This window comes from Nuphar pumila, chromosome 4 (genome assembly GCF_984573655.1).
Source record: "Nuphar pumila chromosome 4, dmNupPumi1.hap1.1, whole genome shotgun sequence".
In the NCBI taxonomy this organism is placed as follows: Eukaryota; Viridiplantae; Streptophyta; class Magnoliopsida; order Nymphaeales; family Nymphaeaceae; genus Nuphar; species Nuphar pumila.
Window position 1 is genome coordinate 13,389,816 of NC_143252.1, and position 17,384 is coordinate 13,407,199.

Sequence of the window (17,384 nt, forward strand, 5' to 3'; positions counted from 1 at the left end):
AGATACTCACATGGTCATAAGAGCACCAAACCAGCCCCATCCATGTCCATGAACAGAAATAACATCAGCACAAGCAGCAGGATGCCTAATCGCAGTAGCCTGGATAAATACAAAAAGGGTTATATACAGCCATACAACAACAACAACTATGCCTTCATCCCAAAACAATTGGGGTCCGCAATATGAACCAAAAAGGAAAATCATTCTGGGTCTTCCACATGAATCCTTCTCCTCCAATCATTTCTATCCAATGCCATGTCCTCGGTGAGGTTCAAAGCATTCATATCCTTTCCTATCACCTCCATCCATGTCTTCCTAGGCCTACCCCGACTTCTTTTACCTAATATATTTTCCCATTTCTCCATCCTTCTAACTGGAGCATCATTAGGCCTTCGCCGAATATGTCCAAACCACATTAAACGATTCTCTCTCATCTTATTTTCAATGGGTGCAACGCCTACCTTCTTACGTATCTCCTCGTTCTGAATCTTATCTTTTATTGTATTTCCACACATCCATCTCAGCATACGCATCTTAGCTACACTCATTTTTTGAATATGATATCTCTTGGCAGCCCAACATTCCGTACCATATCGTAAAGCGGGCCTAATAGTCGTCCTATAAAACTTTCCCTTCAACCGCAATGGCATTCTGCGATCGCACAACACTCCAGTTGCACTTTTTCATTTCATCCACCCAACCTTTATCCTATGATTTACATCTCCATCAATTTCTCCATACTTTTGAATGATAGATCCCAAATATTTGAAACAATCATCCACCGGTATTTCTTGCTCACCAAGCTTCACTACACTCCCATCACTACTTCGTTGCTTACTAGGGTTATATACAGCCATGAACATCTAAAATTCATACCATTAGAGAGGACCGCCAGAACACACCCAACACCGAGACGTCTTATTTATTTGAGACTCAGAATGATGTCAAGGACTGACCTCGAGAACATGAAATCCATATATAACCAGCCAGGTGCACATGTCACAACAACTATGGCTTGTGCTCAAGGTCATTTTACCAAAAAACAAATAAGTTACGATGATTTGCCTCTTATCACCCAAGATTCAGTCCTAAAACCAACTGTTTTATAAGTGAAGGTAGTAGGATGCAGAATTTCAAGGGTAGGAAACCACACTACGTGATGTATTGACTACAATCTAAAAATAAGCAGCTCATTCTGCAAAAGGCTGGTAACACATTATCATGATATAAATTTTCCAAAAAAATAAATAGTGCATGGCTGCAATCATGTTAGAAGACTACTACCTAGTATCAGAGAATGCTTTATATTATGAATCAAGAAAAGACTATTGAAGGTCACAACATCCAAAGAAATAACAGGAAGAGGTATGGATATCAATTCAAGGAACTGTGTATGCATTGAACAATAGTTTACAATGATGGATAGCAACTTAATTTTTTGGTTTCAAAAAACCAATGCCTGACACTTTTGTAAGCTGCATCCCAGAAAATAACCACCAATGCTTGAATCACATCTCCCAAAATATTTTAAAGAGAAGCATTCTACTGTGCAACTATCTAAAACAGATAAATCAGAAAGGTTTCTACAAACTTACATAATTGCAGCTCCCTAAATGGTGAACTGAAGTGGGAACCTGATAAAGAAGATAACATTAAATATTATTATCTGAAAATAGAGTCTAACTACAGACACACTAAGTGTTGATAAAAATGAAGACAAACCATTGGACCATGGGTATCACAAAAAACAGATACAGAAAGAGAGCAGTTCGTCTTTGCACTGCCTGATGACATCTTTATTATAACGCCTAACTGCGGTTTCTTTTCATCTGCCAAATCAGTGTAGCAAATGAATATTCAGTGTACATGGAACCTGCAGTTACTAAAAAAGACTGTTAAACCAAACAACTCCATTTCATACATTGTTAAGAACCCCAAGTACTGATCTAGCAGTATTTCTAAACCAACAATAAAGTACTTTCAGGAGGTGAATGTTGAAGATTAAAGAGGAGATATAGCATATTTACATTCATAGTACTAAACAAGTTCGGGAAAAGGAATTTGAAAATTTAAAATGCAATCCTTTGTCAAACTTTAAATTAAAGGAGGCTCCTGACACCAAATACAACTACTAATTGTGTGCTTATGTTTCTTGTATGGGACAAAAAAAATCAAAAGAACAGATTTTTCTGAGCATACATGGCACTCCAAGATTAAATAGGACCCATTTCAAGATACACGCATATAAATACAGACACATACATACATTCTTTTTTGATAAAGGAAAATATTGTCCATCAGATGTTTAAATGTTAAAGGTGTACATAATTATTGATCCGATTGGGATGAGGGTCACCCTCCATGAAGGAGATTGTTCAAGTCAGAGCAACACAGAGATCCTGTCCAATTCAAATTACTTCCTGGCAACAAGCAGCAAGACATGAAAAAATGTCAGCCACACTGTCCACCATGCAATAAACGACCAAAATTTCCACAAAAACTTATCTTTCTCATTCCTCCAGCAAGTTGGCCCTAGAAGGAGGTCACAAAAGCAAAAGCCTTTGAAATCTCGAATGAATGCTGGGACATGCTAATCTCCTCAGTTCTGGAAAAATAGCTATACCAGAAGAGATGATTTGAGGATCCCTTATCTATATGACAAAATACATTGGCTGGGACCGATTAAAACACTCTTCCTCAATTTAATCTGTGTTTACCCTGTCTAAACTCTAAACTCTAAAGATAAGAGCCAGGAAAAAGTTTTGGTTCTAGGTGGTGGGCTTGGGCCCCATGTGTTTATGGTAAATGCTCCACATCTGGTTCAATCAAAGATTGGTAGGAGGAAGCAACTGTCAACATACCAGAATTGCTGCCAACCAAGCGACACTATCAGGTTCATTTTCTACAATTTTCACCCAGCTAAGAGCCTCATCAGATCCATTCTGTCCACAAAGTTCTCTTCTTCAAGGTCTCACCAAAACCGTAGGTTCCACCCACTGCACACCAACCAGCAATCCCCTACCAAACAGTCTGAATTTTTGGACAACCTAAATAACATTGGATACTTAGCAGCAAGCCTTTGCTCGGTAAGCCACCTATCTTTCCAAAAAAACAAAGATTTACTATTTTCCAGCTGCAACTAAACATCATCTCCTTAAATTTCTCCAAAACCCATACCGAACCAAGCCATAGACCTGAACCTCTCTTCCAGAAACTGGTACTCCAATTCCAAATCATACCATTTAATTTGCATTTCCTTTCGATAAGCAGCCTCTAGGACATATCTTCATTTCATAAGGCCCACTACCACTTGGTTATAAAGCATCATTAATGATTTTCAACCTCCTATACCTAATCTGCCAATCTCCATAGGGAAAGTAACTAAGTGTCATTTAACCAAGCTGCTTTTCTTCTTGCATCCAACTCCATCCACAAGAATGATCGCAAGATTTTGGAAATTCTTTCTGAGTTTTTGGCTGGAATAGAGAATAGATACAGACATAAGGAAGGATGGTATGCTGTTCAACACGTGCTTGACCAGAATTATCCTTCCTGCAAATGATAAATAGCTCGATTTCCAGACCTGCAACTTTAGGGATAATTTGTACTCTACAGGCGCTCAATGTGACGTGGAGGTTAAGTAAAATTGCACCCTTTCTAGATATTGTTGTCAAGCATGCTATGGCACAGAATCATACATACGTTTTAAGGTCCCGCTCAAAAACAAGAAATGTAGAAAAGTGCAAAGGATTGCCAAATAGGAGACAATGTTTAAATAATGTCAGAAGCTACAAATTTGCTAAAGTCAACAGCAAGTGACACTAACAACTATATGATATTACCAATGAGAGTAATAACTGGATTAGAGGCTTGCCCAATTGCAGTGCAGACACGGTATCCTGCATAGAGAAAGAAATCAAAATTTTATGTTCTGAACATGCTCACTAACAGCCAGACAGCTAAAACCAAATAGCCCACTTCAACACACTAAAACAAACTGTTCAATATAACCAAAAATAAAAACCTCATATGAGATTGTAACAGTAGTTCCAGAAGATGAACATTAGTGCCTCAATAATAAATTACTCAAGTCAGACATCAAAAATAAGAAAGAGAACACATGAAACTGAGGATGAAATTGGATAGGGCATTATCCCAGTTAAGAGTAGATCGCAATTATTAAAACCATCACTCTGCAAAAATAGATATATGAACCAAGATCAGTATGAAGGAAAGCAAAAAGATCATCCATCAGCAGCTCCCAGAAACATTTGTCCATGGCACCACCAAGGAAATCCTGTTCTTCCCAATTCCTAACATGAACTATACAAAAAAAAGAGAATCTGATTCTACAATTAGAGCCTAGACATAGCTCTCTTGATGAGAGGAAAAAGACATTCAGGTATATCTATTTGTTTAAAAGTCAAAGTTTTTCCACAATGGCACCAGTAATTTCATGTCAGCAATTGAATCTTGACTAGAAAGCATGAACCAGTGGAAGAAATAGACTGCAAGCAGAATGATGACCTTTAATTTACTAGGGTATTTAAAGAGAAGTCATCAACTGGAAAGTGGAAACTGACCTTCATTCAAGTTGAGCATTTCCAGCAATTTGCTTCCTATGGTTTTTCTCTTCATTTTTCGGAAAGCCCTAGACTCGTTTCAGGTTCAAGTATTGACTCTCTCTCTCTCTCTCTCTCTCTCTCTCTCTCTCTCTCTCTATATATATATATATATATATATATATATATATATATATAGAGAGAGAGAGAGAGAGAGAGAGAGAGGTTAAGGGCTGTCATCTATTGTTTATCCTGATTTCAAGGGGAGAAAAAAAGAGTTGGAATGTTTCTTCATTAGTTAAGATATTGAAGCTTTCTTTCTAATTACCTTCCACTGTTTCTATTTCACCTTTTTCCTTTATATAGTAATCTGGCTAATCTAAGCCAGGTTTTATTATATATATATATAGGGAAGTGTTAGAATGCACAACCATTTGTGCATTACAATAATATGCACAATTAATTTTATGACATAATTTGCCCTTCAAAAATGGCTTTTTGTAATTTTTTATATTGGTTTTGTTGTCATTTGACAAGTATATTTTATTTAATTTGAACACCCAATATCCAACCTGACCTCCCTTTTAAATCACTTGCCTCTTCGCTAACCACCCATCCTCCTCACTCACTGGTTATCCACCATCACCAGAAAATCGTCGGCATCCAATCCCACATGGGTACCGATTTGGTCTGGCCTCGTTAAACTCTCTCTCTCACTCTCTCAAAATTTTAAAAAAAAAACAAGAAACTGAAAAACAAACTACAAAATTGATGCAATACTAAAAGTAAAATGGACAAAAAAAAAACAAGTTTGAAGATTTCAAAAACAAGAAACTGTCTGCAATTTGACGATTTAACAGAAATGCACAGAGAAATCATTTTTGGAAATTGAAATGGATAATCTGAGGATCACAATCCACCCAGTTGGTAGAAAGCATTCTGAGCATACAACTGGTTGGGAAAAAAAATAAAAAACAAGAATGAGATGTTACAAAAAATCGTTCACAATGAAGGGTGAATAGGTGGGAAAGCAAAAACAAGGTGACAAATGAGGCAGAAAACTTAATCCTTTCAACAACTAATCTACAAAAACTAACCACCAAACAAAGCAACCAAATTCTCCAGCTGGAAATAACCAATATAAAATGTTCAGCAAAACCCTGAATCCCAAATCAAATACCCTAGTCTGAGATTGTCTATGGATGTAGAGATAGAGAGACTGCAGATACCCAAGCCAGATTTAGTTCTGGGAATTTTCCGGTGGCTTTCTAGTAATGGTGGGCAACCGGTAAGTGAGGGGGATGAGAGCCTTGGGAAAGGGTAAATTGGACATTATGTTTTCAAATTAAACAATATTTTTTGGTAAATGACAAGAAAACCAAAACAGTAATTACAAAAAAGCCATTTTGAGGGGCAAATTTATGTCTTAAACATTATTGTGCATGTTATTAAAATGCACAAATGGTTGTGCATTGTAACACTTCTCATATTAATATTTATATTTATGCATATGTGTGTGTATTTGTATGGATTCTTTGTTAGGTTCATTCTCATAAGTACTTACTTTGTATAGTGTGTGCCTGCTTGAACTGAGATGTTCTTCTAAGATGGTTTGCGTAAAATTGTATGTCCAATGCATGTGACTATATTTAACCAATGTTGTCAATATCAAAATCGGACCTTAATCAAATTTTCAAAAGAAGATCTGAATAGAGTGTATCGAATCAAATCGCATCTAACGGAATCGCCTATTTAAAACTGTATTTTTTTAATCCATAAAACCTTTTAAAAATAAAAAACAGAAAAATTCAAAATTTGACCTTCTGGCCCTCTTCTCGCTGGGAACACCTCGCTGCCGGGGAGAGAGAGAGAGAGAGAGAGAGAGAGAGAGAGAGAGAGAGAGAGAGAGAGACCTCTGCTCACTAACAGCACCTTACTGCCAGTGAGACAGAGCTCGTAGGCCGCTGGTAAGAGCTGAAATCGGTGAGAGAGAGATCATGTTGAGCAAGAGCATGCATGAGGAAGTAGAGAGAAGAAGAAAAGAGGTCTAAAAGAGTGAGTTCCTTGCAAATAGAGAAGAAAATACAATACATATAGGGTCGACCCCTTTTTGCCCTACTAAAAATAGAATACACAATAATAATCTTACATGTTACATGGCTACTTTCTAAAATTGGTTAAGAATAGCTCTCAAAATGGTCAACATGACTATAATATTACATCCACCTATATAATAGAACATATTGTACATTCCTTCGCATCTCATGGGCAGCCTCTTGCGCACTAGCAGCAGCTCACCGCCGTTGAGTCAGAGCTTGCCACTGCTGGCAAAAGCCGTCATCAGAGAGAGAGAGAGGTCACCTCCACAGACACAGATGCCAACATCGATGAAAATGGGCAAAGGGTCAAACGCTAAATATGCGAAGGGACGAACGCTGAAGGAGAATGGAGAAGGCTGGAAAGGGCAACGGGTGAAGAGGCGAGTTATGGGGGTTTAGGGTTAACAGGAAAAAAATGGGGACCAATTGAGGCCAAGACGATTCAGAGATTCGGTGTATCAAATTGAATCGGCCTAAATCATCTGATATGTCGAAGAGGCCAAATCAACCCCTTTCTTGTATCTATTTGAGGTTGATACAATAAGAATTGGCCCATTTGATTTGATTCTTGCAACATTGGCCCTAACATACAGACATATATACCTATTTGTTATGTGCATAATATGTGACAATATTGTTTCCGTGTGGTTCCAACCTATATGGCATAAAGTGAGGTATAGCTAATGGGATTTATTTGTTGAGATGTAGCAAGTAAAACTTTGGTTGCTTGCACATGCTCCTTGACCAGGACAGCAGAGATTATGCTTTGCCTTTTAATTAAGAAATGGGTAAATTTTGTACTTGTTTCCGTGTGGTTCCAACCTATAGCTAATGGGATTTGAGAGAGAGAGAGACTTTCGAACATGAGAAAATTTTCATAGGAATATTAACCCATGAAAAAATTCAAAGAACACTTCTTCACTCTTATGTAAAATTTTCTCACTTTCAAACATGACCAAATGCTAATGAGGCTTGAAAGTTGAAACGGGGTAGAGCCATTCATCATAGATTTTTTCCCTCTTTTTTTAACATTTTCCTTTTTCCCTTTTGTCATCCCTTCTTACCTTATCTTCTTTCTTTCCTTTCTTTGTTCCTTCATTTTCATTCTCTCCTTTTCCTCTTAGTGTCATGAGATAACCCCAGCCCTAAAAGACCCCCTCATTTTACATTCGGTAAAACATGCACTAAATGCCTTATAAGTTCTGTAAGATCACGTGTTTTCGGATCTTAGTCAATTCATGAAAATTCCAAAATTTGGCTAAGTCTGGTAAGAAAATCGTTTGAGGCTCAATTCTGAGACCGATGTCTTAGAGTTTGGGTTTGACCCAGGTTTCATCGACAAGGTCGAGGCGAGCCAATCGGAACGTGGTGAAGAGTTTTAATTTCGACTTTTAAATTCAAGCAAAATTCAAGCGAAATTCGGGTTATTTTCGGGCGAAATTCGGAATTTGATATTCATGTAATGTATCATTGGATGCGCCTCGAAATTCTGAGCGCAATGGTATTTTACTTTTCCAAATTCGAGTTCCGGTTGGCCCGAAAATTGCGTTTTTCTAAAATTTTAGCAGTTTGTTGAAACGGATCCGAAATTGGATTGGATTTCATCCAAGGCCTAGGATCCAAATTTTTATGGATTTGGGTCCTAGTTAGGTCCTATAAAATCTGGACTTGATCCAAGTCTTAATCCAAATTTTTGTATGAGTATGGGTTTGGATTTTGGATCTTGGATCCGAATCCGGATCTAAATCCAAGCCCAACATTTTTATGACTATAAATTCAGCTAGGAGCTTTAAATTGAGGTTAACATCATATAAAAAGTCTCCATGGTCAACATGACCAATTTTGAAAGCTTTTGAATATTTAAGAATAAGTAAATTCAAAAAAATAAATTTATTAGTTTATTAATTTTTATTAATTTCGGGATTTGGGTTAAGAGGGTTTAGGGTTAACCCTCTTCCCTAATTAATAGGGGTCTAGTGGTTTCCATATCTTTTAGAAAAAGAGAGTCAAAAGTCAAAAAAAAAAAACGACAAGTAAAGGAGTCAAAAAACATCTGGAAACTCCTTAAAGAGAGAGACCTAATTCTGGAAACTCTCTAAAGAGTTTTCAGCTATATTAAAAGAGAAAGGAGGGGGGGGGGGCAGCTCTTCTCCCTCATTTTCACCATAAAAAAAAAAAGAGAGAAACAGAGAATGAGAGAAGAGAGAAAGGGGAGAAAGAAAGGGAGAGTGAAGGAGGTAGAAGAAGAGTGGAGGCAACGTAGTTCAGCCCTAGCACCTTCTGCAGCCTCTATTCGTATTCTCCTATAAAGGTACGGGTACCCCTTCTTGAAACAAATGAGAAATCAGGTGGAGATTGGATTGCCATGCATCTTTTGATGGAAATCCATGGGGGAGCAGTGGATCCATGATTTTCCACTGATACCCATTTACATATTCTGTATTTTCATTGTTTTCCAACAAATATATATATATATATATATATATATATATATATATATATATATATATATATATATATATATATATATATATATATATATAATATGTATTCACCAAGTGTCTGCGTTGACACTGGTGTTGTTTCTGAAAGCATACGCAGGCCCAAACTGTGCCTGTGTATACGTTGTTGGACCCAGCCGACAGGGTCGGCTGGACTGGACTTACTCTTTTTAAAAAAAAAATGTTTGATAATATATTGTTTCGATGTGTTGTGCTCTTTTGGGTCGGGCCACGGCAGGCCCAGCTAACCCAGTCAGCTGGGTGCTGGCCTGTGATTTTCTGCCATCGAAAAAAAAAAGGAATTTAAAATAAAATATCAATATGATTTTATTTCTATCTGAGTATGTTGTGGTTTCCTGACAGCATACACAAGCCCAAACTGGGCCTGTGTATATGCTGTCAGACCCAGTCGACAGGGTCGGCTGGGCTGGGTGTTTTAGATAAGAGAAAAAAAATAAAAAATAATAAAAAATATATATATATATATTTATAATATAAAATAAAATATTTAACTATGGGTTTGTTGGGATGTTTAACAAAGAAAAAGGAAAAGAAATTATAGTGCATCATGTTATATATATATATATATATATATATATATATATATATATATATATATATATATATAAATGGGTGTTGGTCTCCTTGAAATTTCAAGTATACAACGATGGCATGGAGGCTGTCTAGCCTTGACAACACGCACAAGCCTGGCCTGGGCTGGGCCAGTGCTGGTGCTGTCAGGCCCCAGCCAACTGGGTTGGCTCAGTCATTCAGCCTGGAGGTTTAGCCCAGGGTTGACGTACCTGATCCAACTGACTGGAGTCAGCTGAATCTGTTTGGGACCCCAGCCTACGGGGTGGAAGTCTCATGCTGAAGCGAGACCCTGGTTCTTCAATGACATATAAACACGTGTTAAGAGTGGGTATTTCATCAGTTGCGTGTACTTGACCAGATTGTGCAAAAGGTAGGCTTGCACTTAATAAAAATTTTCATTTTTGCCAGTCAGGTGGAGTGTGATAGGAATTTTGTGTTGGTATGTATGTGACATGTTAAAATAGAAGTAATGAAGTGATAATTGCACATACTTGAGAATAAACACACATTGATGTTTCCTTTAAGAAAATGTGCATCTACAAGCAGGTGTGCACATGATGGAAATAGGTAGTGGTTTACTTCACATATAACATGTCATGGTTTATACATATGGTGCATCGATGATCGAAATGAATCGTCAAGGGCTTGATAAGCCCGAGCTATGGGATTGTTTTTTCCTTATTCATTTCAATGCATTGCAAAGATCATGTTTTTCTATATTTCGGTTTATTGCACTGTTCTACATGTTTCCACGAGCCGGAGTCCTGTGATGACGCTCGCGAGATAGATGCGAACTCATATCTTTATTTTTGCATATAGTGTTGCAAAACTTAAGGAATTGATTTTTAATAAAAGGTAATAATAAAGCACAGTGTAATATACCTTCCGGGATCACTCATCTGGAGAATGGGGATCTTAGAGATCCGGTCTTGGAAATACTGTGAGGATACAAAACTCCGTGTGCTTAATTTGGTCCCCTGAACCCGATATTGAGGTTCCTTCTCCTGACCACGATTTTAAGGAGAGTCCGCCACTTTACCTGGGGGTGGTGTGCTTTAACATAGCTGTTGTTTTTTGTACCAAGAAAATAACACTTATGGGCGTGGGGTGTCCCTTATGTCCCCGACATTAGATGTGGAGGTTTAATGTTCCGAAAGTGATTCGGTCGAGGGATAAGTTGGAATCCAGTAATAAAATACAAATTGTGTGTTAAGCTACCCTGGGAACCTACTTGACCTCGGGGATTGTACCCGTTTGGTGTATCCGCGGGCAACGGTAATTAAAAAGAGAAACTTAAAGTTGTATGCATTTAATAGAGCATGCATATGAAAATAAAAGACTTAAATGAAAGATAATAAAAGGATTCATGTACTGCACAAAAATCATGCATTTTTCCTGTTATGCATTAAATCATGCATACTTTAATGGTTCCCTCAATCCATACATGATGGTGAGCGTGAAATGTTTATTTCTTGTTGCATGCTGAAGTTTTATTATTGTCTACTGCTTTACTGTCTTCGCATGCTTAGCATTTATGCCGACTTGTAAAATTTCACCAAACTGACAGGACATTATGAATTTTAATAGGTGCATGTATCCCAAAGATAGGAGGGTGATCAGGTGCAGCAGTACACAGAAAGTGTGCTCACATAGCTAATAATCCTCCTCCAACCTTTTTTTTTCTCAAGGCAAGCTATGGTTAGTCCGACTCCCACCAGTTATTATTCAACGTACCACTGAGGTTTTGAACATGCAACGTACCACCACAAGGAGACGTGTACTGACAGCTCCTACCAACTACGCAGAGCCCTAGAGTTTTTGCACCAATGAGCTTGTGAAAGTGAGGTTTTTTTTTTTAATTAATTATAAAAAAAAGGACTTGTTATATGCCTTGTTCCAAGGTTCGAGCCAGATTATGAAGGTACCGGGTCAGACCCAGATCCGGTTTATATTGGGTCAGACCTGAATCCGGTTAGTATCGGGTCAAACCCGGATACGATTATAACCGGGTCAGACCCGGATCCATAAGGTACCAGGTCAACTTGGATCTAGAAGGTATCAAGTCAGACCCGGATCTGATTAGTACTGGGTCAGACCTGGATCTAGTAAGGGTCCATGCACTATTTGAACTGAACCGGATTAAGGACCGATATGACCCTTTTTTTGACCGGTTCGGAGCCGTTTTTGAACGGTTCTTTCCAGATTCTCACTGGTTCAGAGATGCTAAGACTTTGTTTTCATAAATATAAAAAGATACAAGAATTTTGGCACACGGTTATAGGGTTTTATGAACTTTTGTTCATATTTGACACCAATTCATAAGGTTCAAAACCGATTTGGACCCTTAGATGACCAATTCAGGGCTGTTTCAGACCGGTTCAGAGTGTTTTCAGACCGGTTCCTACTTGTAGACCCCGGGTTTTACCAATTTAAGTTTGACTTTTGTTATTATTCATGCATTTTATTTGCAATTATGCATGCACAAATGAATGTATAATATTGGCATCAAGGATAGTTAGATGACTTAGTGGATTCATGTCACCAAAGTGACTGAATACACGTATGTTGTCAATTTTTTTGTTCTATCATAGAGCTTTAGCCAATATTAATATTCTACTTAGATTCATGAAACGATAAATGACCCAAAGATAGTTTTATTGTGTTTAGAATTTAGGTAGGGTAAAATGAGGCAAATGTGTTGAGATACATCGCACATGTGTATCCAAAGGTACCATGTGTTTATGGTGTAGCTTCACATGAGCTTTAGTTCTACCAACTGTGGTCGATAGGCGTAGTGGTTACGTGTGTCAGAGCTCTTACCAAAATATGACTCCGATGACCCTCTACACTCTCCCGAAAATAAGCATATTCAAAGCCTTTTATTTATTATTTTTTTCATCAGGTTTGTCTCGTATATGCTTTCTTTTGATACATGTCTTTTGTCATGCAATTTTTAGTTCTGTGATTTTAGATGGATCAAGTTCTATTCCTTTTCTTGATGGATTTAATTTTAGTGATTGAAAAGAAACTGTCCTTTTTTATATTAGGGTATATGAATTTGGATTTGGCCTTAAGAATGAATGAGAATGCTGCCCTAACAGATCAAATCATTGTCGAACAAAAGAGTGTTTTTGAGAAGTGAGAGCATTCGAATAGACTTAGCTTGTTGCTTTTGCAATCTAAAGTGGTTAAGAATATTCGAGTGTTATCCTAAAATGCAGGATAGTGAAGGAATTTCTAAGTACCAATGAGGCACAATTTGTCAGTTCTAATAAGGCCAGGGTCAATACCCTAATGTCAAAACTCATAACTATGAAATATTCTGGAGGGGTAATATTCACCAACACATTTTGGAAATGAGGAACATAGCATCTCATCTGAATGACATCTCACTTTAACAAGTGGAATAACCTTAGTTCTTAGCACTTGTTCACGATGGTCCATGATTTCGACTGGTCTTTCTTCTACTATCATATCTTCTTAAATGTCGATATCTTCATGTTGGATGACATGGAAAGGGTCATGAACATAGTTTTTAAGCATTGACACATGGAATATGTTATGTATTTGTGCATACTGTGGTGGAAATGCTATTTTATACGATGTCTCTCAGATTCGGTTCAAAACCTCAAAGGAACCAACGAATATGGGGTTGAGTTTTCCCTTCTTTCCAAAATAGAACACACTCATGGTTGGGAAGACCTTGACGAAAACCTTATTTTCAACCAAAAAAGTGAGGTCCCTATGGCATTGATTTGTGTACCCTTTCGGTTGACTCTGAGCAGTCAGTAGCTTCTTTCTGATCATATGGACTTGTTCAATGTAATATTGCAGTACAATGGGCGAGTCCAAGGTTTGCTCACCCACTTCGCCCCAATGGATTTGCGATCAACAGAGTCTTTTGTATAGGGCTTCATACGGTGACATCCTAATGCTAGCATTATGGTTATTGTTATAAGCAAATTTAATCAATGCTAAGTGAAAATTTTAATCCCTTTTCCATTCCAACATACAGACACTTAGCATATCTTCAAGAGTCTGTATGGTTCGCTCAGATTGCCCATCAGTTTGAGGATAAAATATCGTACTGAACTTGAATTTTGTCCCTAGAGCTCTCTGCAGCTGCTCTCAAAAGTAAAAGGTAAACTTTGGGTCACTGTCAGATATGATAGATATCGGCACTCCATGGAGTTTGACGATTTACCGAACATAAATTTTTGTCAATCTTTCTTTTGAATATCAGGTGTTGATTGGTAGGAACTGAGCAAACTTGATAAGTCTATCCACAATCATCCATATTGAATCATGTTGTCTCTTGGATTAAGGTAATCCTACGATGAAATCCATCGCAATGTCCTCCCATTTCCATTGTAGAATTTTGATTTGTTGCATCTTATTATCAGGTCGTTGATATTCGATCTTGACTTGCTGGTAGGTTAAACATTTTGAGACAAATATAGCACATCTCTCTTCTTGGGAACAATTCCTTAATGGTTTATGAATTTTATTTTGTGACTTTTAGCGTTCTAAATTATGCAAACTCAATTACCTATTCATAGGGTCGATAGCCACCAATTTGGGTACAAGAACATATAAATTCAATTTGACAAGTCCAAGATTTTTTTAGGAAATAGATACGTATCGATTCTGATGACTAGACACAAGGTCATGAGTCACTTGTCTAGGCTCAAGAATTTATTTGATTTTATCTTCTGATTGTTTTTTTACCCAACACAACTCTACTTATCAAGGGTATTCGGAATCTTCGATACAGTTAGTATTCATGAGTTATTCAGTTAACACCGCATAAACATGACCCACCATAGGTTTCTGCTTTGTCATAGGTAGTGGCAGCCATTGGGATGGGGGACATTATTGCATTTGTTGGGAAGGTCTTTCAGATCCCATATTCCTTCATTGATAGTCTAAGGCCTTTTTGCGATATTCCCTTATATGATGGCCTTGTTTGCCATAATATAGGCAACCCTCTGTATTGCGGGGACAGGCTCCTCTGGGGTAATCTAAGCTACACCTCAGGCAACGTAAATTGGATAGTTGGTAGACATGATTGACTTTCCTCATCTGTGATTATCGTTTGGCTAGTGGAGCGAAGTTCTTTACTTGAAAATCCCTCTTATGGAAAGGTGGTCATGATTTTTGGCCACCAAAGAACGTCCTCTTATTGTTTTCATTACTTATTGCTGGTCTCTTTCCTATGATCCCTTTGGATCACTCCTAGTCTGCATTAATCTTTGAAGTTGTTGTCATAGCAGTTTGAAATGTCGGGGGCATACTAGTGATGATACGAGACGGTAGCCCTTCTCATAATCTATTTATATATGAATAAATTCCTAAATGCTATAAACTGTCTTGTATGTATTTTTCTCAATTGTTGCATGATATCTTATCTTAACACTTTATCTCACTTGTTTCATTAAGAAGTAGTTGTGCTCAGGATTTCGATTTTGACACCCTACTTTATTGGTTTTTCGTATGAATTGGTGATCAGTGAAGTCGACAGCTACTGGGAGGGTGCTGGAGTCACAATGAGTTTTTGACAACTTCATTCGTGGACAGAGTGGCTCTTTCTTTTTGGTCTTTCAGTCTAGTGTTCTTTTCATTTACTTATTTCCGTCAGTGGTTACGTTATTTTCTATTGGGTAGAACATTGTCCTTGAGATTAATTCTTAACTCCTGAATAAAGAGATTGGTTTGGTTTCTATGGATGATGATTGCAATTTCGTTTGTGGTGTTTGGCTATCCAGTTGGAGTTGGAACTGTGAGGACCCCGGATCTCTGAGAAGTTTTTCGCACTGTTTAAAATATATATATATATATATATATATATATATATATATATATATATATTTCTGCATTTTTCAAATGTATGAGTTGGGGTCGTTACAAGTTCTATGAACTGAGATTTGAGGATCTCTAGCCCGATAACCACCAACCCCCCCCCCCCCCAAATGGGACTAGATATCTGTGAATTTTGGAGATTTTAGGCTAAAATGAGGATTTCAGATCCTCAAAACTGAGATCCCTTGTTTGAGAGGAAGTCAGATCAAGGTGTGGGCCCCACGTCTTGATCTGCTTGTCCAACGACATTCAAACATCCCTTAAATTGACTAAGACGTAGAGCAGCTGATTCTGTTTTTCTTCATGTCTTCCACAACAATCCATTTTGTGAAAGATATTCAAGAATAAAACAGGACTTAGTTTTATGAGGATAACCTTCAAAATTTTCATGTTTCTTGAAGCCTACAGGTTTGTATTACTGAAAATAAAACAAATAAAAAAAAAACAAGTTCCATAAAATCATCAATTTCATTTGGTTTTAAGATCAAATAGAGTTTGAGATATTGTCATTGTCTTATACGATTCTACAATTCATATCCCCAAATGTGAGTCTTTTCTTTTTTATTGCAGAGAAAAAAGTGGGGCCCCTGCAATCTCAGGAAAAGCAATCCCAAGTTTCTTTTTCTTTTCCCTCATAATCATATCATTAGATTATTATGGAGCTGAGAAACCCAGAGTCTCAGGAGTCCCTCAAAATTTTAACAATAACTGAATTTCAGACAAAATAATATGGCAAATTTGATTTTTCAACACTCAGAAAAAAAAATGTTCAAAATCTACATGTCCAAAATGACAATCAGCACTTACAGTATAAATCAAAGATGATACCTCAAACATACCATGACAACACCAGCAAACTTTGTTAACTTAACTGATTAAAATTCTAGAAGCATGCACCTTGAAATATACAATGACACTAATATACAAAAGGAGGAAACCTTAGAGATGATCATGTGCCCCTTTATACTGAGAGCAATATTTTTCAGGCAGATGATAATAACCATAACAAATTAGATACAAACCAAAACTGTGTAATCACCTTCATTATTAATCGAAACAAGTGCACTGCATTTATTCCCACAGTGGAATGGTCCTCCACAATCCTAAGATATGAATTTAGAAGAAGAAGCAAGATAAATAAAAAATCAGCAAAATCAATTGAGAGTGAAGACTGCAAATTGAAATAAACCTAATCTTGCCAATCTTGGAAGATATTGCAAACTAATTCAAATAATCAAGTACTTAACATATAAGCACAACATACATAAAAGGATAAAACATGTCATTAAAATTCAACCACAAATATGGATGTCATATTCCATAGTTTAACATATTTTGAAATATTACCACGCCCGCGGTGAAAAAGTCTGTATTTTACATGTATGCCTTACCTGACCCATATTATAAAACAAAGTGTATAAATACAAGTTCTAGGTCACGATTTCTGCATTGGAAATCGTGACAGCCGCAGCCCCTCTTCTTTCTTCATCTTTCTTTTCTCGTGAGACAGATTCTGGTAAAATCTGACATGGTATCAGAGCAGAGATCCATCTAGGGTTTTGAAGTTACTCCCAAAAGGTCTGACCTGAGAGATTGACCTCCTTCCAATCAAGAGGTTCCTTTCTTCCTTCTTTTCTCCTTTTTTGCAAATCTGACCTGAAATCTATCTACCTTCTTCTTGTCTGGAATATCCACATCTGACGTGAATCCCTAAAATCAACCTACTTTTCTTCTTGTCTGGAATATTCAGATCTGGTCGTGAATCTGCG

At 37.3% G+C, this 17,384-nt stretch overlaps 1 protein-coding gene across 3 annotated transcripts in view; it reads right to left on the bottom strand.

The window, feature by feature from the left end:
• Nucleotides 1-17,384, bottom strand: part of LOC149839426 (autophagy-like protein) — a 57,697-nt gene that overhangs the window by 5,588 nt on the left and 34,725 nt on the right. For all 3 annotated transcript variants that reach the window (XM_090002542.1, XM_090002543.1, XM_090002544.1), the window contains exons 4-8: nucleotides 16,655-16,718; nucleotides 3,843-3,899; nucleotides 1,723-1,829; nucleotides 1,596-1,634; nucleotides 11-99 (exon numbers count right to left, since the gene is read on the bottom strand). In XM_090002542.1, the coding sequence (XP_089858668.1) occupies nucleotides 11-99; nucleotides 1,596-1,634; nucleotides 1,723-1,829; nucleotides 3,843-3,899; nucleotides 16,655-16,718 (356 nt within the window). The remainder of the gene's footprint in view (nucleotides 1-10; nucleotides 100-1,595; nucleotides 1,635-1,722; nucleotides 1,830-3,842; nucleotides 3,900-16,654; nucleotides 16,719-17,384) is intronic.